Source organism: Fukomys damarensis, unplaced genomic scaffold (assembly GCF_012274545.1).
Source record: "Fukomys damarensis isolate Sample0158 unplaced genomic scaffold, DMR_v1.0_HiC HiC_scaffold_4, whole genome shotgun sequence".
Lineage (NCBI taxonomy): Eukaryota > Metazoa > Chordata > Mammalia > Rodentia > Bathyergidae > Fukomys > Fukomys damarensis.
The window spans coordinates 4,941,124-4,966,001 of record NW_022900916.1 but is presented as its reverse complement, the minus strand read 5'-3'; the positions used below and the strand labels follow the sequence as shown (position 1 = coordinate 4,966,001).

At 43.6% G+C, this 24,878-nt stretch overlaps 1 protein-coding gene across 1 annotated transcript in view; it reads right to left on the bottom strand.

Moving 5' to 3' along the window:
• Positions 1-24,878, bottom strand: part of Sema3c (semaphorin 3C) — a 70,584-nt gene that overhangs the window by 25,721 nt on the left and 19,985 nt on the right. The window contains exons 5-10 of the mRNA XM_010637141.2: positions 23,407-23,526; positions 21,900-22,042; positions 20,551-20,665; positions 18,689-18,758; positions 16,725-16,869; positions 9,394-9,616 (exon numbers count right to left, since the gene is read on the bottom strand). Of these exons, the coding sequence (XP_010635443.2) occupies positions 9,394-9,616; positions 16,725-16,869; positions 18,689-18,758; positions 20,551-20,665; positions 21,900-22,042; positions 23,407-23,526 (816 nt within the window). The remainder of the gene's footprint in view (positions 1-9,393; positions 9,617-16,724; positions 16,870-18,688; positions 18,759-20,550; positions 20,666-21,899; positions 22,043-23,406; positions 23,527-24,878) is intronic.

Sequence of the window (24,878 nt, the reverse complement as noted above, 5' to 3'; positions counted from 1 at the left end):
TCAAACCTCAAACCATCAAACCGCCTATCACTGTGCTCTGTGGTTGTGTGAACAACACACGTCCCCCTGGCTCCATCCCAACAGCAGCTGCGGGTCAGGGTTGCTCCTCACTCTGTGCCTCTGCGTGCTGCAGCCCGCAGCCTGAACACCGCCCTCGTCCCTACCTGTTCCTCCCGGGTGAGGAGGTGCACAGGGCCAGTGTGATCAAAGCCTGTCATCTTTTTTCTTTCTCCATGAAACACCGCTATTTTCTTTGCCCTCCACACCCGAGGAGGCTGCTCAGGATCAAAGGAGAGAGCGAGCGAGAGAGAGTCGGGGGAACGCTCCTCTGGGACCTTCCTCATAAACGCCACACAGAGAAGAGCCAGTGTACTCTCTGGGACATGAAACTGCCCTCCTTTTTTCCCATGCCTCACCTGTTATACCAACTATCTCCTTAATCTTCCATACAAGGGCTTTGCTTTATAATTTCCACGCAAAAGAAATGCTCCCAATGCGTTCCGGCCAGATTCATTCCTGACCCTTCCTTAGAGTTATCTCCCCTCCCTCCGTCCTCTTGCTCGGGCTTTTCCTCACAGGAAATTGTCTACGAAAATGCAGGCAACACAGCAAATGAACTACACGCTTATTTTCCACTGCCTGGTTCCTCCTACACGAGCCTAAGCTCTGTGAAGAGAGGCATTTATATTTTTCTCATGAATTATGTCTATTGAATGCAACAGTGTTAGAACAGATAAAATGCATCTGAAATAGTTACTAATCACATAGATTAATGATATATCTAGATCATATGGCATATATGTGATTGATTTCTATAAATATATGTCTGCAATAGGAGCATTTGGGTGTAAACATCTGTTGAATCCATACATGCAAGCCTCTGGGCAGTGTTATCAGGCTTTTACATACATTATCTCATTTAATCATTAAATTTCCCATGAAGGAGGTGAAATTGAGCAAAACAGACCTAGAGATGTTATGGAATTTGCTCAAGATCATGCAACTGATAAATGATAAAGGATAGGATTTAAACCTGGGGCCAGTGAATATCAAAACGTGTTCCTTACTTTACCCTAGCATTCACCCAGGATTAATACTGAGAACAATTTCAATAAGCCATTCTGTATTTAACAAGGTTTTCAAGAAATCTTAGCTGCAATTGGAATTGGTCATTATGAAGAAAATCTCTGAAAATTTAATTACATGGTACATGCCACATGTTGACCTAGAATTTTACAGGTAAACATACACTGCCTGTAACCATTGCTGCTGTGGAGAGTTCCAGAGTTACATTTTTAGGTCAGATGAATGAAAAGTAGATTTCTGTGAGAAAGTCTAAAAAGGAATCATAAGACTAGCAAGGAATTAAATAATCAGGAGTGACTGAATTATATTTTGATTTGAGGCACACTTCTAAAATTTGGAAAACTGTAAAGTGTGCCTTTTCAAAGACTTGAGCTAATATTTCATCTATTCAACCATGATATGCTTCCTCACAAAACTATAGGCTACATCTAATGTATCCAAGGGCATTAAATAAGTTTATAACTCATACTCTTGTGTTCTTTTGGTCTAGAAGCTGCTTTTCTCTGTCAGAGTTAAGAAGAACGGTCTATCCTCGTATCTATCACAGTATGGATTCTCACAAATACTTCCCGGTGATATAGCTAAAGAAAACTCCAATCGAGCCTTAGCATTCACTAAAATTAAGGTGTTAGGATTCTGTCAGTTACTAAGAGTGGTGGATCCCGTGTTTATATATTCTCTGCTGCATCCCAGAAAGAACGGTTTTTGCTTAGATTTAAATGTCCAACAAATCTACTCAACTTGGATGCCTCTGTGAGGATTTCCTGACCCTACAACAGAACATAGCAACTACATTCACAAATATGATAAGCTAGGGTCAACTCTATCTCTTTCTCTCTGTGTTTGGTGGACCAACTGCTTCTCTGAGACTAATGAATGATACGATCACTAATTAACCTATTTCCCTGAACCATTTTCTTAAAAATCACAAAATACGCTGCTCTGCATCAGGTCTGGGACACCTGTCTGTGCTTCTCAGAGCCAGGTGAAGCTTGGGTTAAATCCTGATCATGACAGTGTCCCTCAACGTGCTCAACACGGTCACCGATTCTGCCCACGCCTCCATGCCGCGACTCGACTCCCTCGTCTCCACCCCAGCAGGGCTGCTGCTGCACCATTCACACCCTCTGCCTCCTCAACCATCTGGCCACTGCACCAGATCTTCAGTCCAATGTGAGACACCATGGGCTTGAACTGTTTCCCACAGTGTCACAAGCTGAAGCATCGGGGCCTCAGTTTGCACAACCAACTCTAGCTACTTGTGTTGCTGCGAGATCTTGATAAGATAATGCACCCCAGGCAGTCACCTTAGTCTCTGATACACAAATGTTCAAAGGAAAGGGTAAGCATGACTTTCCGGAAAGGAACCAGGTACTGTCCAAATCTACTTGCTGGATCTTCATAACTGGATCATCCAATGGCATTTCTTTCCATCTATCTGCAAAGCTACAAATGGAAAATCCAGGCCTGAAATGACTTTGCTGTCCTCAGATCTTTTCTTCTTCCTAAACTGCTCTCGAGCCAGATAGTCCCGCAAGCCGCTCCCTCTAACCCGACTGTGACGCTCTGTGCTGATGACATGCTGAAAGTGCTCTCCCCTCCTCCCTGTCTTCAGTGTTTCCTCCTCGTCTCGGCCCAGCGCCCTGTTTACAATGTGCAGGGCAGTGGCGGGCCACACCAAGTGACCCCAGGGGCTGCACATCCTTGTGTGGTTTCTTTGCTTGGGTGCAGATGGAAGGTGAGACTTTCTGCTAAGCCACCAAGAAATACCAAGGTGAGGGGGCATCAATACCACAATGGGCTCCATTACTGGAAGCCCAGTCTTCATACATCGAATGAGAGACTGTACCATCCTCAAGGAAGCTGTGTGCTTTAAACGGCCACTAGGATATGCAGCAGCAAGCTGTGGGTGGCCTCAGAGAGCTCAAGTTCTAATTGCTGTGACAGCAAGAAAATAAATTTTACCAAAAACTATGTGAGTTTGGAAGCAGACTCTGAACCCTAAAAGGAATGTGGCTTAGCCTACACTGATTGCAGCCTTGTGAGATGCTGGCCAGGGAGGCTGGCTCTGAGACAGAGAAAGGCAAGGCCAGCCCACGGGCAGCACACACACAACATCCTTGCCACACCTGCCAACAAGCATCTTCTCCAGAGCACAGGACAGTCCTTTGGGAGGCTGAGGCAGGAAGACCACAAGTTTGTGTCTGGTCTGGGCAACTTAGTGAGACCTTGTCTCCAAAGAAAAGCAACAGCAACAAAAACAAATCAGTGACCAAGGCCCTGAGTTCAGGCCTCCACACAGGGGAAAAAAGAAAAAATGGAATGCCAGGTACTGTGCACGTGTGTGACCTCAACTTCTCTAAGACCCCCTGGGGCAGGGGAGTGTACAAAGTGCTCTCCCTGGCTCCTCCTCTCACACAGTGCCCATGCGCGCACCCCTACCTCAAGGTTCTGGCCCTGTTCCTGGCCCCTGCACCCACTGTCCATAGTCCCCCACTGAGGACTCACCATGATGCGTTGAATAATTCACAAATCTGGCACAAATCAGCATCACTATAATGATAACAAAATGTCTTAGACATCTGAGATGGTGTGCTTATCTTTGCCTTAAGTAGCACACCACATGAGCAGGTAATTGGCGCGATCTGGCTGCACTCCTGACATTTAGGAAGCACTCATGTGAGTGTCCTCAAAAATAAGACACCTGTGAAGGGTCGCTTAGCAAAGTGATCCTGCCTTCTGAAACAATTTTCCCACCAATGGCCACATACTTGTTCATTGTAAATTATCTTTTTAAGGTAAAACTTCAATGAGAACACGTGTTTCTGGGTTGGCAGTCACTCGCTGGGCATATTTCCTGTTTCACTTGTTTTTTTTTGTATCTCCCTCTTTGCTGCTCCTCCACACAGCCAAGCAGTGACAGCGCCATGAGATACTGTTCTCCGTCGATCCAGACATCCTCCCCTCTGGTCATCAGCACGACCTGCTGTGAAAATCCCTCCAGTGCCCGGGGTAAACCCTCAGAACTTTCCAGACTCTGCTTTGGGAGCCAGAAACCCACAGTGACATTTAAACCCAGTGCCTTACGAATGGGCTTGCTCCTCCCCGCTGAGCAGAGTGTACTATAGACATCCTGCCAGAGTTACACTTATGGACAACTTCTGTCCCACAGTGGGTTTCTCGGAGCTAAAGAGCTCCCCTCCTACCATCGGATTTCCTCCTTAAACAACAGGTCTGCCGCTCGTTAAGTGCATTTTCAGAGCTGCAGCCACCAGAGCCACAGTCACTAGGGAAGCAGCCATTACCAAGGCTGCAAGGACAGCATTTTAAGGATCTGGTCCACATGTGGTAGACCCTCCCAAAGGCCACACTTTGCAAAGACTGCTGGAGCTAGTGGTTTAACCCAATACCCACCCAGCTCAATGGATGCTAGCAAGGAGCAGGAAACAGTAACGGCTCTAGAAGAATCTGGCAGAACATCATGTGTGTGGACCCTACGCTAAAAACTCATAGCGACATTAAATCATCCTAAATCCTTAACACCACTCACAAGAATACTCTCCCCCTTTCGTCAAAAACCACGTCATTCCAATTCATGTATAGTGCTGACAATATAGATTTCACAGAGTGCGTCTGAACTTGACCCAGATGCTTAAATATTTGCATAACTCCAGAAGCAAGAGGAAAATAGGCACAAATCTCTTGGTTGCTTGGAAAGAGTGGCCTGAATGCAAGCAGTAGGCAGAGAAGAGAAAACAGAGATGTTAATCCTGGGAGAGCACTTGCTGGCTGTTTTCAGCCCTTTCTAAGGAAGAAATGGAACACATCTTACAGAATAAAATAAAGCCCTGGTTTGAAAAAAAAAATATATATATATATTTATTTATTTCAAACTGTGCTCTTTCCTGGAAGGGGCAGGAGCAGGATTAAGTGAGAAAACAGTTTAGTGTACTTAGCTCCCAGTTCAAATGTTAATAAAATAGCAAGTATTTTTTTATTCAAGATTTTAAAAAAAATACCTATTTTGGCCAACATTATGAATCTCTGTATTAGCTCTAGATATTAGAAAAACGTTTCCTTGGGAAGTTAACTGTACAAAAACTGTGGAAGCAGGAGCTGCAGTGTGGTTCAGTGAACTTTCTCTGTGAGAAGCTGGTGAATATGCACGTATTTCAGGTCCATGGGCCAAAAGGCTCTGTGGCAACTGCCAGACTCCACCACTGAGGCACCAAGGCAGCCACTGAAGAGCAGATGATGGGGGGGTGACTGGGTGCTGATAATAATGTTTCACTCTGAAGGACACAGCCTTCTTTTTATATTTCCAGCCACGTGACAAGGGGAGACACCATTTTTTGGTCATGCACCACACAGAGCATGCAATGGTTTCTACGTGGTCCACAGATCATCCTTGGATAGGCTGAGACTAGATGTTGGTTGAAAAACAACAAAAACCATACAATATAAAAATTAAGAGAACAGAGCTCGTTTTTCCTTCCTTGCTTCTTTCTTTGTTTCTTTCTCTGACTTATTTATTTCACTTGCATCTGGCCACCCCTAAGAAATAACCGGAAGAGTGTAAGGTCGGGTTGCAGTACTCAGTCTCAGTCAGAGTTATTCTACGCCAAGCAGTGGAGTCACAGACACCAGGCGTGGAGTCCCACAGGTACCACGGCCGTTCTGGGAGCCACAAAATCATTCATGACACCACATTAGTTCCATGATTTGCCCTTTAGTGAACTGTTATAAAGGGTCCCTTCTGCATTACCGTTGAAATTGGATGTGTTCATTCAGTTCTCCTGAATGTTTCAGGGAGCGAACAGTGGAAGGGAAATCATGACAGACCCAAGAGCCATTTCAGCCAAGAGTACAGGGCCCCCTTGCAGGGAGGGACACACAAGCACACAAAACGTTTCTGGAGAAAATTTCACCAGCAATCACAAACCACTGGGGCAGGAAATCTTTTGTAGGAATATACCGGTTTATAGAGTCTCAGGCAAATGTAATCATTGTCTGAAGACTGCAGTGCTTCCTGACATGATGGTGTGAACAAGGACCAGTGGATAAGGGAGTTCTCGGGTCTTCAGAAGGTGCTGTTAGCAGGGGTATGGTCATCGCATGCGCTTCCCTGTTACAGTGGAGTTCGCACTGCACTCCTGAGGCTTTGTAAGTGATCCTTAGAAAAGCTTTAAGCTATAGTTACAAACTTGCATTCACTATTGTTTTAGAAAATGCCACCAGTTGTTTAAATACCAGCCATAAAAGGTCTCCACAAACGTGCTAGGACCCTGTGCAGCAAGAAAGGACCAAGATGTTGTGCAAAAGTGTTTCTGACAAGTGGTCTTCTATCTGAATAGATATTGCTGCACAGTTTTAAGAGGCTTGAAAATTTTATACATTTACATTTAAAAAATCCAATTATGGCATTCAAGTACAGCTTCAAGATGGGCTACAATGAGAAACAAGAGACAATACACTTTTCTGTGTAAGAGACGTAAGGAAGAAGGTAAGACTCTAAATTTCTCTGGAGAAAACATATTCATATATGTGTGTGTGTTTCAAATGCGAACTCCACACTGTGCTACCAGAGCTGAGTGTCACACTGGTCCTTCCCAGTTACCTGGGCCCACATCTGTGGAGAGCGTAGCTCATATGCAAATGAGGATCAGCTTTCCATGGTGCCTATGAATTCGTTTCATCACGTGAGTAGTGGTATGGGCAATTGGAGGAAGTGTGGAAAGTCTCGGAGCAGATGGGCCGAGTGTGAAGCGTGAGGTTGGAGATGCTAAGCGTTAGACGCAGCGGCTTCCCTGCCAGTGAGTGCAAATGCAGAGGCTGGGCTTGGCACTGGAAAGGCTAAGGACGCATATTTTGCACTTGTTTATACAGAATAGGTCACTGAAGCCAAATGAAGTAATGAGACGGTGAAAAAATATATAAAAACAAGAAGATGTTACCAGGGAGGCTCTGGGAACACACATGCATGGCAGAGGGAGCAGGTGAAGGACCAACAGGCAGAGGCAGGTGGGTACCGCGGTGTGTGAGAAAAGGGCTGCAGAAGACAGGAGAAGATTGGACAAGGTAGGACAGAAAGATTGCAGAAGCCAAAAGATGCAAGAGCAGGTCTTCCTGTAGCTGGAGGACTGCACTTTCTGTTTGTGGTGCTCAAGACTGAGCCCAGGAGGGTTGGAATGACCACCCCTGCCTCCTTTTTCAAAGCTAATTGAGACAGGTTCTCTATAAGCTTCCCAGGGTGAGTATGAGTTTGCGTGCCCTGCCTCAGCCTCTGGAGTTGCTGGGACTATAGAAGTATGCCGCCATGTGCATCTGGATTTCCCTGTCATGAGATCATCCAAGACCCTGGGAAAACCACCTATGAATCAGAGGAGGCTGTGGATGAATATGTACATGTAGCTTCACATCCTAGAACAAGGATGTCAAGTCAAGGTTCAGTGAAGGATAAAATGGAAGACTAAAGTAATGAAGAGTAATACGTAAATCTTGGACCATAGCCCATGTCCCCATCAGAAGATGAATGCATGAAGAAAACGGGGTATCTGTGTATAGTGGAGTACTACTCTGCCATAAAAAAGATGAATTTAAAGCTTTTTAGGTAAATAGATGCACCTTGAAAGGATAATCTTAAGTGGAATAAATCAGACACATGAGTTTAAATAGTGCATTGTTTCCCTCATGTGAGAAACCCAAAGTATAAATAAGGAACAAAATAAGGGCTAGACATTAGGAAACAGGAAGAACTTTTTACAAATGGAAAAGAGAATAAGAGATGGGCGGGCAGGGAAGGGAAAGAAAAGGGACTTACAAAAAGAACTGAAGGAAATGGAAATAGGGCTTTTGCAAATGAAAGAGCAGAAGAAAGGCTGGAGGGAGGGGAGGAGAAGGGAACAAAGGCTTATGATGTGCTTGCTCACATGCGTCTCTTCCAGGATGAGGCCGCCATGCACCACAAGCATGCACAGCAGCACCGGCAGGAGGGATATCAGACAGCAAGGGCCAGGAGGTGGCGGGAACAGGACAGCAGGCCCAGGGCCAGAGAGCAGGATGTGGAAGGGCTTGTCTGGTAGTGAAGATTATTCCTCAGCAAAGACGGGACAAGTGGGAACCCAGACACGTCCAAGGGCAGAGAGGAAGCCAAGCCCTGCGTTTGGAAGACACCATCCCCCAAATTTCCAACTGAAATTCTGTGAGGATGAAAGATTCGGATCTGGGATTTTAGGCAGAAGGATAAAAAGAAATAAAATGAGAACTTTATAACAAAAACACTCTTTGGAAATTTCAGTTAGCCAAGAATAAGGAACCACAATTTTAAATTGATTGAAGTCTGAGCACAATTCCCTCTCCAGTTCAGAATCTGTCTCCGTTCTGCCGTGCTTTATAATGACTTCTGCAGGCGCGCTTCCTGTCTGCTTCCCGAATTAGAGGAGAAACCGCCATCTTTCACGGGCTGATTCTGAAACTACAGCGAGTCTGAGAGTCTGTCCCTGCCTGAGTGGTAGTCAAGGAGGGGCAGAACCCTGAATCTGTGCCAGGGAGGAACCTCAGGACATCAGCGTGAGTGACATAAACCAGGCAGATAAATACACATTAACACAGGCTGGCCCACAGCCCAAGGGTTTTTTCCCTTGTGCAGTAATTTCCCAGCTTTGGGGTGCACCAGAGTTACCGAAAGAATTCCAGTCCCAGCCCTTAAATTCCTGGACGGAGTCTGGAAGCTTCTGTCTCTAACAAGTGCACAGCGAGCCCATTCAGCTGTTCCGAGGCCACACTTTGAGAACCACTGTTACGAAACACCCTCTACTCCTCCGTGTCACAGACGCCTGTGAACAAGAGTTTCCACTCAACTTCCACTAAAATACACTGACCGGTTAGAATTCCTGGATGTATTCAATAGCCGTTGGGATATTTTCAGTGGGGTTACCTGTATTGTAGTTAACTTTGTTTCTGAATGCTTTCTGGAATGTGCCATCTACCAGGATCATGGCCCCAAGGAAACAGCTCCAGGTAGACGGAGAAGTCAGAATTGGCTTCACTTCTGAGGATGCCGTGCCGATTCACACATCATTTCCCGTCCAGCCCCTAATTCTGCTCATCGTCCTTTTCCTCTTTCAGATCGCCAGATACTTTGCACGTATCAATGCATTTTCTCCCTCCCCATATCTTGCAGAGACATTTATATGGACAGCCCCGTGTACAGATGTGGAGACCAAGGTCTGGAGAGACAGAGAACCTCGCTGGAGGCAAAGGCGGACCCTGGAAACTTTCGGGTTCACCCAGCACTCTGGCACTTACCGGTTCCCAGAAACAGGACGTGGTACCGGCCGTCGGCCGCGCTCACGCGGTCCACAGCGATCCGGGTGTACTTGTAGTCGGTGCCGATGCGGACGATCAGAGGCCGCCTGTGGACCGGGTACACGGCGTTGTACATGAGCGGGTGGTTCCGGATGAAGGTGACCACGTCGTCTGGGAACTCCTTGGTGGTCCGCATGTTGGGCGTGAAGGCTCCTCCGGGACACTGAAAATCATGCGCAACAGAAACAAAGGAGTTAATTTGCTTTGGTGATAATTAGAAGGCCTCTCTAAAAAACTCTTAGAGGCTCCAGGTTCTAAGTGTATTTGCTGCGTATTTGTTGTCCGCTGGGGAGAAAATGGCCTTACCGTGCAGACAAGCGTGCCTACAAACGGGACTTGCAGCGTGCTCTTGGGCACCACCGGAAGCCCAGCCCATGCGTCCTAACACGTTTGTTTTCAGGGAGATGATTCCACTCTGTATGTAACCCAATTTTCAATCGTCTCACCCATCGCTTTTCTGTTTTGTAATTTTGTGCCAGAAACTATACTGTTCAGATACCATCTCGCAGATATATCATCTGATGCTGCTATCAGTTAAGAGAAATCCAGGGGTCATCTTCAAATTCAATCAGGTCTCCAACGTGTAACAACTTTAAGCCATCTGATCTTTGCTCACAAGGTGGATCGGGAAGCTGGGTCACTCCCGCCCCTCTGGAGGAGACCCTGGTCCTGTCCACCCCGCAGAGCGCAGTCCCAACAGCTGTGGGTGCTCACAGGCCCTGCCCAGGGGCTCTGCTGCAGCCCTCTTGCTGGCTCCTGTTGTCCCAGGACCTGGGCACCCCCTTCTCCCCTCTGGCAGGCTCTGCCCTAGCCCTTCCCGCCACTGTCCCCTCACTAGGTCTCAGCTCCAAAGTGACTTCCTCCAAGGCAGTGTCCTGAAAAGAGCCCCTCTCCAGATCTCCGCTCTGCGTTTCCTTAGCCTGGTCTCCTGGTCTCCTGGTCTCCTTGGCCTGGTTTCCACGGCCAGATCACGGATTGTATCCACTTGCATTTTTTTTTTTTTTTTTTTGTATCTGTATCATCTGTTTCTCTGTCAAGAATGCAACCTGTAGGTTGTAAATAACAGGGTTTTTTCTTTCTTTTTTTTTTTTTTTTTTGGCTTTTTGGCTTTTTGAGACAGGGTCTCACTTTATAGTCAGGATTGCCCTGAATTCACTATGTAGCTCAGGCTGGCCTCGAAATCTCAAATCCTCCTGCCTCTGCCTCCAGAGTGCTGGGATTGCAGGCGTGAGCCACGATGTCAGGCTAACAAGGTTCCTTTTGCTCCTTATTGTTTTTTCTTTATTGGTACATTTTAGGTATACAATACAGTTACATTCATTATTGGGATCTTGTACCTTTACATGGTGTATCTTGGTTCTCATTTTTCCCCATTCCCAAGCCTCCCTTCACCCCCTCCACCCTCCCCTATTTACAAAGACTTTGTTTCCATTCTTTTCCTCTTCTCTTATTTTTTTTTTTCTCTTCTTACCTTTCTCCTACCCCTCCCACCTCGCCTGCACCTTTGGACCTTTTTTTTTATCCTGTTACACAATGTCAGTTATACATTTTGCTCATTATCTTGCTACCAGAGCTGTAACAAAGCTGGTGAGAGCATTTACTTTCCAGTGAGCAGCTGCATGCTTGCCTTATTTCCAGCCCTAGCTCCCACTTGCGGCTTGGGGGTAGGGGCTGCGTGGAATTGGAGCTGTGACACTGGACAGGACAGGGAATTAAGAGCCTCATATCCAAAGGAGCAGACAGAAGAAGGCAAGGAAGAGATAGATGGAAACAGTGCACCCTTGGAAGGCTTCTGAGTTTGGGCAAAGGACCCTGGCCAGGCTTCTGAGTGAAGGGCACCATTGTTAGGGAACCTGAGGCCACGCCCAGCTGCTGAGGCCTAGAACTGCAACTCTCCAGGGAGCAGGAGCTGGGGTTTGGTTACGTAAGGGAAGCCCACTGCTTGTCAACCCCTACTGGTACCTGACGGTAGCTTTGCTCCCAGGAACAGAAACACTCTGCTACATTTCTTTGAAACTCTTCCCAAGTTAGAGAGGTCAGAGGTAAGAGGAATGGAATCCAGGAAGCTTCCTGATCAGCAGGAACATGAACTTTCCAGCTGGAAAGTCACACATCACCAAAAGGTATTGATGGCTCCTGTGCAGGAATACGTGGCCAATGTCGTCAGATTCCCCCGGAAAAAAACAGTGATGAGGAATTCTGTGCTCCATCAGCCAAATCTTTAGTGTCGACACAGTGAAGAAAGAAAAGCAACTATGGGTACCAAACAGAACAAGGCCACCTCTGGTGGAATCCGAGCCACAGACTCCAGGGCTACTGGTGCCACTGAGTTGCAGGCCAGGCAGAACCACAGTGGCCAAGTTATATCCGCAAATTACCAGTGTGCTCTGACTTATTGAGGCTACATCTTCACAAGTGCAGGTTCCAGATTAACTTGAAGAGTCAGCACAGCCAGAGCTTTATACAGAACAGAGAATATGGCTCTCTTTTTGGAAAAAGGTGTGGCAAGCAAAGATATGACTTAGCACAGGGAGAAGAGGGAGTCGAGCAACACCACTGATCCTCTTGGTCCTTACTCCATTCTCTTTAGTTCATGTATTTATCTGTTAAGAAACAGCAATATATATATATATATAAAATATAACATAATATATATGTTATATGTATAATATTATATTTTCTTTTTTGAGACAGGGTGTCACTATGTAGTTGAGACTGCCCTGGAACTCAATGTGCAGCCCAGGCTGGTCTCGAACTTGCAGCAATCCTCCTGTCTCAGCCTCCCAAGTGCTAGGATTACAGGCCTGCGCCACCACATCTGGCCCGGCATTATATTTAAGAATGGCCTGCAAGGAGGCCCAAGATGAGGACAAAGAGTCTAATCTGAGGTTGTTCCAAGTTGGTGGATGTGTTCCACACTTCTGCAGAGTTAAGGGTATTTTCTGCCCACATTTCCACTCAAAGTGGAAAAGGGAAAGGCATTTCTCAGCAAATGGAAACATGGAAAGAACAATGCATGAACAGTTTAAATAGTTCCAGGCCTTCATAAAACACCACTAATTATGGCTTGCTAAGCCGAGATGTCTCCTTAAATATTTGCAAGCATTCATATTTGTAAGTTCTGGAAAGATCTGAAGTTAGCATACATATTACTAGGTGATTGTTAACAATTTCCAGTTAGCACAGCCTGGGGTAGGGTGAGCTTCTGCCGCTATCAGTGCTGAGGTTTTGGCTTTTTATTAAAGGTAACTGGAGTTTAGATAAGACTTTTGTTAAGGTTGCTTGAAACCCTAATTATAAAATAGGTGATCATATAAACCAACTGAGATCCATAATTTTGCACTCATGCACTCATTCCCCATGTGAAAATTTTTTTGTGTGTTCATAATGAACCTTTTAGAAGTAAGTGTCTCCGACTGTGGATTGACTTTTGAATGTACAAAAGATTTCTGGCCATAGCTCTTCCAGTGACTCACGGCACACACTGAAGATAAGACACACAACAAGTGACGAAGTCATGGCAAGAGTAAGAGCTGGTCACCCTCTCTGGACACTGTGCCTCAAGGTGACCGTCCACGTCCAGATGAGACGCCTGAACTCTCCCCTCGTCTCAGGGCACAGGAGAGCTGCATCGAGGCCTTCATTTAACAGAACACCCACGTGCACTGACAGAGAACAAACGCCGTGTCTGTGAACAGACTGCTGTGTCATTCTCCAGAACTTGACTTCACTCAATGTCTCCCAAAATGGTTTGTTTTCCTTTCATTTACTGTCAACTATTTACAGAGCAGGGATAAGCGGTCCTTCCCTGAGTGAGGGCAGCTTCACGGCTCGCTGAAGTGTGCAGGAGGCTGTGAAGGAAGTGTCCAGTGGCTTCCCTGACCAGAGCCAGGAGGGCATGGACACCCCCTGCTTCTCAGAGGTCTCCTGGTCCTCCGTCCATTAGGAAAGCCACCAAACTGTCTGTCTGTGTATAAATGGGTCAATAACCAGTCTGTGAACCTATTTTGTTCAAAAAGCATTTAGATGTACACAGCAGAGGACACAGAAATAGTGATCGCTGTTGTCTTCTAAACACAACCTTGCTCATAAAGAAGACAGACATATTCAAAGCGCTACAACAATTAAGCATTAGAGGGAGAGCTCGAGTCTTGTGAAGGAAGAAACGGCTTGGTTCCGGATCTCAGAGAAGGCAATGCTTTCTTAGATTAATTCAGAGTAGTGGAGAAGTCCCAGGTTCCAGGGTTAGTGACGAAGTTTAGAGATGGGAAGGCAAAAGTTGGGCTACTCCAGGGGCCGTAAGTCCTTAGACACTGAAGTCGAGTGTTCTGCTACATTTGCAGATTGATATTAAATAGAACACTTATATTTAGCCCTGCTAAAGATATGCACTAACTACAGGACAGTCCGCTGCAGAAGCTTCATCCATGTTGCAACAGAATAATGTCATTTGTCATGGGCCACAGAGAGCACGCAGTCTCTGGCTGCCCTTTGCAGCATACCAAAGGTGTCTCGTTTCTCCCACACACTCGAGTTCCTGATGGAAAACATCATGACACCGCTGGCCAGCTTCCTCTGCTGGCTCGGCTGGCCTGCGGGGCTCTTCGCTAACACAGCCATCAGCCCGGCTTTGAAAGCAGCATCCCCGGGGAGCCTTAGAACCAGGGTATAGGATTTCTGCCAGGGTCATGGGGTTGACTGGGCAACTGGACTACTGTGTGGGGAAACAGAGCTGCACAATCCCCCTTGATCCTTCCCTGGGAGGGCTTCAGAGGCAGCACTCCTACCCAACAGGAGGAGGCAAGGCTGTGGGCTGGGCACTTGGCTGCCAGTCTCCGGGCCACGTGAGCAGAAGCCCAGCAGAGAGACCCACAGGGCTTCTCTGAGTCACCCCACTGACTTCATGGGGTTTTGCCCAGAGCAGGGTGGAGGCCCCAGGTCTTCGGGGAAGCTCGCTTTTCCAGGAGGAGTTCCAAGGCCACTCCTCTACCCCGCCTCTTTCCCCTCCGGACCACTCATCTGACAATTTTGGGATTTAAAGAAGCTGTTCTGGTCTCCACACCAGATGCAAGAAACCACATTACAGAAATAAGTCCTAAGTGTGTCCTACTCCCTTTCTGCGTGGAGTCTGCTCCAGATGTGTGTCACCCAGCCCTGGCTCCTTCCACACTGCTTTAGAATAGGGAAGGAGATATGCTTATTCTTAAAAGCCAAAAGAATTCCAAACAGAGAGGCTGCTTTTCAGAATTGTCAAACTTAGCACTGGCTTACTTTGGTTTACTAAAAAGGGATGATGTACAACCACATGATGTAGAATAATGGTCTCTTGACAGGCGTGGTTTCTCTGTGATTCCAGAGCCCTGTGTGGAAGCTAAGGTGGCTTGCAAGTGGTTGTAGAAGAAAAGCAGGGTCGAGGGTGGGGCTGGGGCTGGCTTCCCTTCAGGGGACCCTGACTGTAGCATCTGCCCATTTCCATGCCACTAACATCCCCAGCTTGGTCACCACTGTGACCTCACACACGCACATGCTACTGAGAGCTCAACGCAAGCTAGTTTGGGCTGCACCAGGTACTGTGGCTGCAAACCCTCAGTGAACCAGCTCAGCCTGCTTTTATCTGCTTCTTGGTTTATCTGCTTGGTTGGTTTCTCTTAAGATGCCTGGGGAGTTAAGGGAGAAGGACCTGGAATATGGGCGTGCAAACCCAGGCACTACCACTGGCAAAAGCGCGGGCAATCAGTCAGCTCTTAACTTTCTGCATTGACAGGAAGCTATGACCAGATCACTTCAAGTCATTTTCAAGAGAACCACTTAGCCTTGAATAAGGGAATTCTCTGGAAATGCACGACTTCTCTGAAACACGCAGTCTTTGCCTTACACGGGAATTTGCAAGCCACTCTCCACCCCTTCCTCTCTCTGACACCCTTGCCTCTGTGCAGCTCCTCTGCTCCTGGCACTTGAGGTGGCTGTTGAGTGTTCATTCCCGTCCTTGTCCCAACCTCTTTCGAGCTGTGAGCATCAAAGACAGATAACTTAAAAGGGTGTTGAGAGCTTCATGATACTGTCAGACATGATAAGTATTATTTAGTTACATTAAAATGTAGCACTTTTAGGGATAAGTGGCAAATCTCCTAGTTTTCCCCAAGTTAATTAAAAGTTGATTGGTCATATAAAATAAAGATAGACGGTTAATGTTTGGGCTTCCTAGCCAGGGAACCAAATTTAAATATTTTTAATTGTAAATAAATAGCCTTTTTAAAGGTTTAGTAAATGGTATTTCCTTTTAAAAACTTGACAATAGGCAAGTTTAGCACCCTAAGAAATGAAAGCATAAACTATATTTTAAAACACACTGTAATTGCATAAAAAATGAAGTACGTCAATAATTAGAAAAATTATAGGGGTGTTGTGTATGGCATTTTCCAGAGACAAACTAATCAACATTCTAGAAAGCAGCATGGCCAAATGAAAAATAAAAAAATAGGAATGTTCAAATTGGAACCCAAGAAAATTTCCTATTCCAATCTGGCAGTGAATGGCCTGTATCTTGGTTAGAAAAGTTAGTTTTCAATGTATCTCTTACTGTTATTAATACTATATGATACAGATGCATTATAACCCGCTTCAAAAATAGTCAGTTCCATTCAGGGGATTTCTAATTAGAAAGCAGTTAAGTAATTCTAATTCGCACATTAGTTTATGGTATATAAATATTTTATTTAAATTATTACCTACATTGTCATTACTTGCTCAGATATGACCAACACTTTTTCTTCGAGAAAGATATAGTACATAATTTCAAGTTAAGTATATACCTAAAGGATAAAAAAATCTCCCCTAAGTCATCTGTAAATTAATTTTCACTTGGTTGTCCTTTCACTAAAACAGGTGGCATTCTTTACTGTAGGGAAAGTGTTGTGAAAAGTAAGTAGGATTCAAATAACTTTGGTCTCCACTGAAAAATTAACACTTTTGGAGATTCAGACTGCTCTGTGACACTTAGAAAAATGTATCTGTTCCATTTGACTCACCCAGTGTTTTGGAATCTAAAGGAGATTGTGTCATCAATAACACATTTTACATGGAGTGTAGTGCAACGTAAGTGACAGGTGAGTGAAGGCCCAGGTCTGGAGTCCTTAGGCTGGGGCACCGGAGGTGAAACATTTGTAGGAGCCCCTAGGTTGGTGCAGAGTTGAATGTCATAAACATCAGCCGACATTCGGTTCTTGATGAATGAGAGGCGTGATAACGGAGACGCTTTCCGAGCTACTCACAGTGCCTGGGCGAGGGTAGGGGATTCTGCCCTGGTAGGAAATCAGCTGATGGTTCGGCCCTTCCTTGTGGGCGAAAGGCCCGTTGAACACGGTCTGTATGTCAGACAGGTGGTACACGCACACTGCAGAGCCCTTGAAGACGGAGCTGCAAAAGGAAGCAAACTGGTCTGTTTTCTTACTCTATAAACAGTGCTACAATTTTACAAATGGGTGGTTCAGTGTCTGATCCAATTCATCATGGAACACTTGAATGCTACAGTACACTAGTACAATGTTGAAACAATGGCTGAATGGCCATGAAGAAGCTGATACAAGAAGGGTTCAAATATTTCACCCACATGGGGGTCATCGACAGTGACAGGTTACGGAAAAGTTCTTCTGAAGGTTTCCCAAAACACAATCAGGGACTTGTTAACTAGCTCATTTTTAGCAACAAAAAAATGCACCAATGATTTTATGATAGAATTTGAATTCCAAGTCACTATCGATGTAAGCTAACACATTCAATTCTGAAATAAATCCCAGTCACAGAAGAACATCATCTTTTTATGTTAAGAAGAGTTTCATGGGAGTGCCACCTTAGATTTTCTGAATAATAATATAATCTGTCATTGGTCTTGTTTCTCCTCTGTGAATCACTGACAATACAAAGTTCTATAAAAGATTCGTGAAACAATCTTTTGATAGCAAAATCTCAAAACAATTGTATGGCTTAAAATTATTTTCACTATCACTTCTGCAGACTGACTGGCACCAACATTTCTCTGAGTTATGCATTTTCTTCAAATTAGATGCTCAATGTAAAGGGTTTTGTGTTCTCATAAAAATAACAAATTATTATATATCACTAGAATCAATAGTCAGAAGTAATTATTTTTACTTTTTCAATATTAAACTTATTCGTATTGGGAAAAAGAGGAACTAAGATTTGATTTAAATGGAATCAACATTTTTCTTAAGAATTTGGCTGTTTTTTCCCTGTTCAATTTTTTTGTGAGTAAAATTAAGCCTACTCCTTTGCTAAAATAGGAGTTAAGAACATCCGGAAGATATCATTGCAGATAGCTTACAAGGAAAACATGGATAATTTAAAATCAGTATGTCAGGGGCCAGGGATTTAGCTCAGTGGTTCTGCCACCTACAAGGACCTGAGTTCGATACCCAGTAACAAACAAACAAAAAAATCAGTATCTGTCATTTTCTTCTTTGAATAGTTCATCGCAGTTAACAACTATACGATGTTTCAACCCAGTCAAAAATAATGCTAAAACCTTTGGATTTCCATTTAGAAGCTGATGTCAGATAAAAGCCCAGGGAATCCTGCAATGGCCAAGTAGTCATGGTGAAATACGAGGGTAGTTTCAAAGTGAGGCTCCTAGTACAACATGGTAAATCTGTTTTGAAAAATAAGAAATACTGCCAAAGAGAGTATAAAAACTGGTTTAGCTTTTGGTGTTTTTTAAATAGTCTGTCCCAGAAGTGGACATTATTTTTCTCTCAATGGTGTAATCTTTACACTTTTCCTGAAGTATAATTGGTACACAAAAATTACACATATTGCTGTGTACAGGTTGCTGAGTTTGGACATATAAATACTCTTGTACTTCTACTGAACTATCCAGTTAATAAATATATCTGTAACCTCCGATAAAAATGCTAATAAAATGCCAAAGATTTTCTTTGAAACATGAATATTGAGATTATTTTCTTGAGCAAAAATTTGTATACACTTCATTACTACACTGTAACTCACAGCAAGCAATCTTTACAAATGCAAACTATTCTGAAAGCAATTGTCAAGCTCCAATGTATCTTGGAAATCTGGAAAGTAAATAAAATGGGAGGGCTCTATCCCAAACTCTTTGTAAACTTACAAGTTGAACAGAAGAATGCTTTCATAATATTGACTAACACTCAATGAAGTGTATTGTTTGACTTATAAAATATAATCATTCGATAATTACCTTGATGTTGTAAAAATGCCATACACCAGTGTTGTCCTTGGATTATCAGTTTCCAACAGAAAGACATCCTCTAGAAAAGGGAAAATGTAATCTTTTTAAATTCCTAAAGAGTAGCTTTGCTGGTGAATATTACCCTAAGAAAGTAGATTCAGCTCTTGAACTCATTGATCAGAAAGACATTCCTGTAGCATCACTACAAACTGGGACCAACCAAGTGATGAGCACACGTTACGTCTGATTATGGGCTACACAGACTCTAAGGACTTATGTGTACCTCTGGGGGAAGCATCCTGAAGAGATGAAACAAGGCAGGCAAAGCACATGTAACAGGGAGTGAAGCCACAGAATCCCTCAAACTGTGTGCCACAGAGGAAGAGCGACCATCACCCAGTGTCACGGATGGCAAAGCTATGGGTATGTCCTTGCTGCTTTTAGCTTGAGAAGTCTCTAAATATCCCTTAATGATAAAATTTCAGGCTTTTCTAAATTAAAAAAATAAAAACACTACAACTCAATTTCTTTTAAACCTATAATTAAAGGTAGAAACATGGAAGGAAAATGACACCTCTAATAATAAGGAATTTGAAGTATTTTATTTTATTTATTTTTTGTTTGTCTGTTTTTGTTTTTTTGAGACAGGGTCTCACTATGTAGTGAGACTGACCTTGGAACTCACTATGTAGTCCAGGCTGGTCCTGAACTCACAGTGATCTTCCTGCCTCAGCCTCCTGAGTGCTGGGATTACAGGCGTGCGCCACCATGCCCAGCCTGCCTTTTATAACAAAGACAAAATCCAGTAAGACCTAAACATGAAAGACTTCTGATAGAAAATCCTGGTCAATAGTGAGTTATAAAGAATATAAGAAAGGTCAGGGCTTAGTGAAATTGTGCAAATTCTTGCTAAGGAATGCAAAGAGAGATACATTTATTTTTAACTAACAGGGAAATCAGGGCACCTTCGGCAATGAATGAATAACCACTAGTCTTTCCATAGTGCAATAAAAGCCAGGTCTACCTTTCTTCCAGAGAAGAAGACGAGAACGTGATGCACCTTCACCGTGAGAGGAAATGGTGAATGACACAGCGGTGGAGAACCTTTCAGAGCTTTCAGGGACACAAGCAGCTCACGTGCCATAGGCTCCCCTCCACTGGACCAGAGTGTGCCACTCAGTGATAAGTGAAAGTTTTGCTAGAAAAGTTGCTGCCCAAAAGCACCGTGGACTTTAAGAATGACTATTTCGGTTTTATAATTCTGAGGTTAAATTTTTCCATATCACATCTACCTTTGTATTGTTACTTTATCATCTGCCTCAAAGCCTGAGACTAACCACCAATTTCCATTTTAAGAAAAAGGCAAAAGAAGTCATTTTTTCAGTGGCACTTGATAAATATGGGACTCTGTTGTCTCCAGGTGATGCCTCTCTCAGAGAACTGTTTCCTGCTAGAAAAACATCAGACCGTTGGTCTTTGTGTGGCCTGGAAAGTGAACGTCTCTTCAATCTCGCTGGCCCTCTCGGCCCTGGGTCAAGAACTCAGAGCAGGAGCCCCTCCTTTCTACCCCAACACCTCCATCCAAATCCTGTCCTGCCTGCTAGATTCCTTGGCAGAAATATATGGCTGTATTCTTACAGAAACAGGTTGTAAATCAGAATATTACATATCCAGGAAATAAATGCATTTCCAAAAGCCCAGAACATATCGTTATATACAAACTTTACAAGCACTCGGCACAGGCACACACACATGTATATATTATGGTAAATTTAGTGAAATAATTATTTCAGCAGTCTGTTGGGGGCAGAATGAGCAGAGAACACCCATGAGGAAGTGGATGAACGGGAGCTGCCTTGCTGTCTGCATACCTAATTCGTCGAAGTGCGTTTCGGGGCCATCCTCGTCTGTGACAGAGCACACCAGCCGGGCCTTCAGGAACGTAGTCCACTTGTTGACCAGGCTACGCAGGCCACCTGTGTCATTCTGAAACCCAGTTACAAACATCACACACACGACTCACAAAAACATGGATATGTACATATTAACATTCACCTTGGTGTAGGATTACCTTAGGTTTTACCGTACCTGAAGAGTGAAAATGTTAACCACATCTCTATATCATAGTTAAAATATGGAATGTCTGCATATTGTACGAAACGGCTAGAGTTGAACTATTATTCCCTTCTGGCATCAGCTGCAAGCTAATCGATTAGGTTAACAAGTAAGTATCTGCCCTCACTTTAACACTACATGAGAGAAATGATCATAAATGCTATGGAGAACAGTTTGATTTGCATTTCTGTGACAATCCATCGTCTTTAATACGAGCAAATCACTGCCCACGGCAAGGGCTGTAGGCTGAACTCCGGCCCGCAGAGCGGGTCCTACACCAAACATTCTGCTGAGCTTCTAACTCTCCTCCGTTTCTCTGCAGTACCACTAGTCGGATGCTGAACCTCTGTATCTGTCTTCCCAGGTCTGGGGGCTGGGGCCTGGGTCGTCCACAGTGGCCAGTCGCTGCTTCTGACTTATTTCTCCCTCATGTTCAGAGAAACCTCTTTTCCCTTTCTGCTGACTTTGAGGAAAGCTGAGCTCAGACGTGTGACATGAGCAATATTTAATGGGATTTTTTTAAGATACAATAAACACTTTGAGAATACTTTGGCAACAAAGAATTCTGATCATAAATTAAGTCAACACAAGTCCGTAAAACTGTAGGGAAGGACATGACAAACTTTTTAGTGCTATTTATACTTACTGTTTATACATGGAGCATTTTGGTCACTGTTTGTAACTAGCACTGTATTTACTACAGCATTTCCTAACTTTTACTTTTCTAGATTGTTCCACAACATTATCCTTTACTGAGACTTGCCTGCATTTCATTTACAAGAATTGTCTTGTTTATTTTAGCAATAGACATTGTAGCTATTTGTTTGAATTCCAATGCAGTAATGGACATGAGGAAATTAGTCAAAACTGTTTATCTGTTTGGAACCACCACCAATCTCCCCGAAAGAAGCTTTTTATAGAAATGGGGTATGCTTATCTCAAATGACTGATGCCAATAAACGTATTATTTATAGGTGTTTTCCTCAGTAATTGATCTACATATTCATAGCTGCAGATAATATTAGCAGGAGGAGAAACTACTGAGAAATGACGACTTATATAATTTGAAGTTCTTTCTTTCCAGTAGCACCAGAGCAAGACTCACAGGACATATCCTAGCGATCATGGAGTGGATCTGCTTTGAGCTCCTGTTGTTGTCCGTCAGCTTCTCTCTGAGGAAGAAGTACACCTTGGCATCGTTGGGGTCTGTGCCGTCCGGGATGGCATGAGCATCCACGAACACAGGCTCTGGAAGAAAGTGTGGACATCCATGTACTCGCCTTCCAGGAAGACCACAATGGTTCAGCGCCCCTAGATTAAACCTCAGAAAGCAGCGTTCCTTTCAACACTCCACATCAGAAACATCGGGCACCACAGAACTGAGCCATAATACGATAGCCCAGACTGTTTTCCTCCTCTGTCTATAGTGCATCTTGGGGACACAGGAAATGTGACAATTTTTGGTGCATTTGTGAGTTTTTAAACATTGAAAACCTTTGCTAGTGATTATTTCCTGTGGAATCTTAGGGCTGTTTTTTGGGGGGGAAATGTTTGCTTTTCAAAGTGCAGTTTTCGATTTAGGGCAGATAACCTCAAATTCCTTGAAGCAGCAGGAGTGGGGAGTCCAAAATTGTTAAAATTAGATTTTTTTTAAAAGCAAATGAAATAAAGGGGAAACTTCTTAAGGAAAAAATGTAATCCTTTGAAGACACACAGGGTTTCCTTATTTCCAGAACAAAACAAGTGTTAGGACAATGTACTTCCAGTTGTACTGGGGTCATCTGAAGAGGGGAATGGGCCATCGAGGCTTTCTCCTGTTGCTTCATCTGCAGATTCAGATGCTTAACCACAGCGATTCATGCCTCACTGGCCAGGGGAAGTGCGTCCCCACGTTACAGGCAGCTAGAAGCATTTGTTTCTCAGGGTGAAAGGACAGAAGCCTTAGCAGGTTCTCCCTCCTCAATGAAACCACACCTGACGGGCATCATACAGGAAGATCCAGCTGCATCTTTTCTGATGTGAATTCCATAGCACCCCAGAACCAACCGGGAACCATTAATCAATGACAACCTTAGGGTTCTCATACCTAGGATTTCTATTAAACAGTGGTCACATTTTGAAAAAAATATATACACAGCTTTTCTCATTTTAAAATTCAAGTATAAAACATATAGGAAGAGGTCTTGAGCATAATCTATTCATTAATCTAAATGTCATAGAGTTATGCTGACTTTTAAATTTGGCTTTGCTAAAATACACAAGCAGATGAAATGAAGCAAAAAGAATATTTAACTCTAGATATGTTAGCCTCCAACAACTGGGGAAGATGCATAGGCACTTACAAGTATGATGAATACTACCGCCATTGTTATTTATTTATATGTCTATGGCACTTGTACAATGAGCAATAAAATAAGGATCTGGAGTGTGAATGATGTGCAATCATCTCACTTATTTAGCCGGAATGCTTTAAACGTTTGAGTACAGAACAGGCATTTCTCATGCCATGGCCTCATATTTCGTTTTAACTACTTTTCCTAGTTGTCGTTACAGAATTAAAAGTTAGTTTACGGCACGACACTGCAGGAAATATCCATGAAATGTTTTCTTACCACTCAGCCACTTGGAATTGTGCTGATCAGTTCTGACCGCATTCCTCTTGGTTAAACTTCGAAAAATAGCAGCATCCGTGCCCATGAAATCTATATACATTCCTGAGAAAAGCTCCTCATCTGCACAGAAAAAGAGAAGAGAAATTTAAATATTTTAAAAGCTACTTTAAAATGTAAGGTGCATTTATTAGGTAATAATTTGAAATGTTACAGAATGTTTGTAATTGTTGATTGGCTTCCATTGACCAAAAAATTTTGCTTGATGTGGTGGTACATGCCTGCAATCCCAGCACACAGGAGGCTGAGGCAGGAGGATTCCCATACATTTGAGGTCACTCTAGGCTACATAATGAGTTCAAGGCTAGCCTGAACTACACAGTGAGACCCTGTCTCAAAAATAAGGTTTTGTCTGGTTTTTGTCAGCACTGAACATTGAACCTGGGCCTTCACGTTGAGCTACATTCCCAGCACTGTTCTTTTATTTGAGACATCATTAAATTGGTCAGGCTGAGCTAGAATTTCCAATCTGCAGAACTACAGTATATATAATACAGGGGCTGGGGATTTAGCTCAGTGGTGCTGCTGCCTGCCTCGCAAGTGCAAGGTCCCAAGTTCAATCCCCGGTACCAAAACCAAAACAATGTATATGATATATAAATATTTACAACTGTATATTTATGTCTGATATATGTACATATCTGTATATATAAATCAAATTCTAGAATGACTTCTTACTATAGATAAAAAAATTGTCTTATACTAAATATCAATTTTATATAGTATGTATCAGAAATGGCAGACTATAAAAGATAAAATAGCTTAATTATTGTATTTTATTTTTAAAAATACAAAACCCGTAAGAATCAGAAACCCAGTTTCTAATTTGGTAATCATTAACAAATTGGGAGCAAGGCTAAGTTATTTCACAGCTCAAATCTCATTCTTTTCATTTATAAAACCTGAAAAATGGGCTGTGATTTCAAAACTTCCCAACACATAGTAAAATTATTATTATTCATGAATCAAATATGAGTCCATTATTATGTTATGGTGGCTACCTTCAAACTTTCAAAATACTATTAATTTCTTAAAGATTTAATCATTAAAAGTCAGACAGAGTCTGCCAGAAAATGTATACACACTTCAGGAAAAGAAAAATAGTATGATTTTTTTTTTTTCCCAGCAGGACCCTAGAGGGTGCCGTGTATCACAGAAAGCTTCTGCACTGCCGGCCCGTAGAGAAGCGACTGAAAATGCTTGTGCAGCGATCTCAATGGCCAGGGCTCCCCAAGCAGCAGTCTGCCTCACTAATAACCGTCTGGAAGCTCACGGCCACCACTCCGAGCAGCTCCTGTAACTGCAGAGGCCAAAGGTAACTTTACTAATCTCATGATGTCCGAATAAATTTAGTATTAAATATTTACACACGTGAATTTCTTTTGCTAAAGTAGGGATTTTTTTTTTTTTTTTTT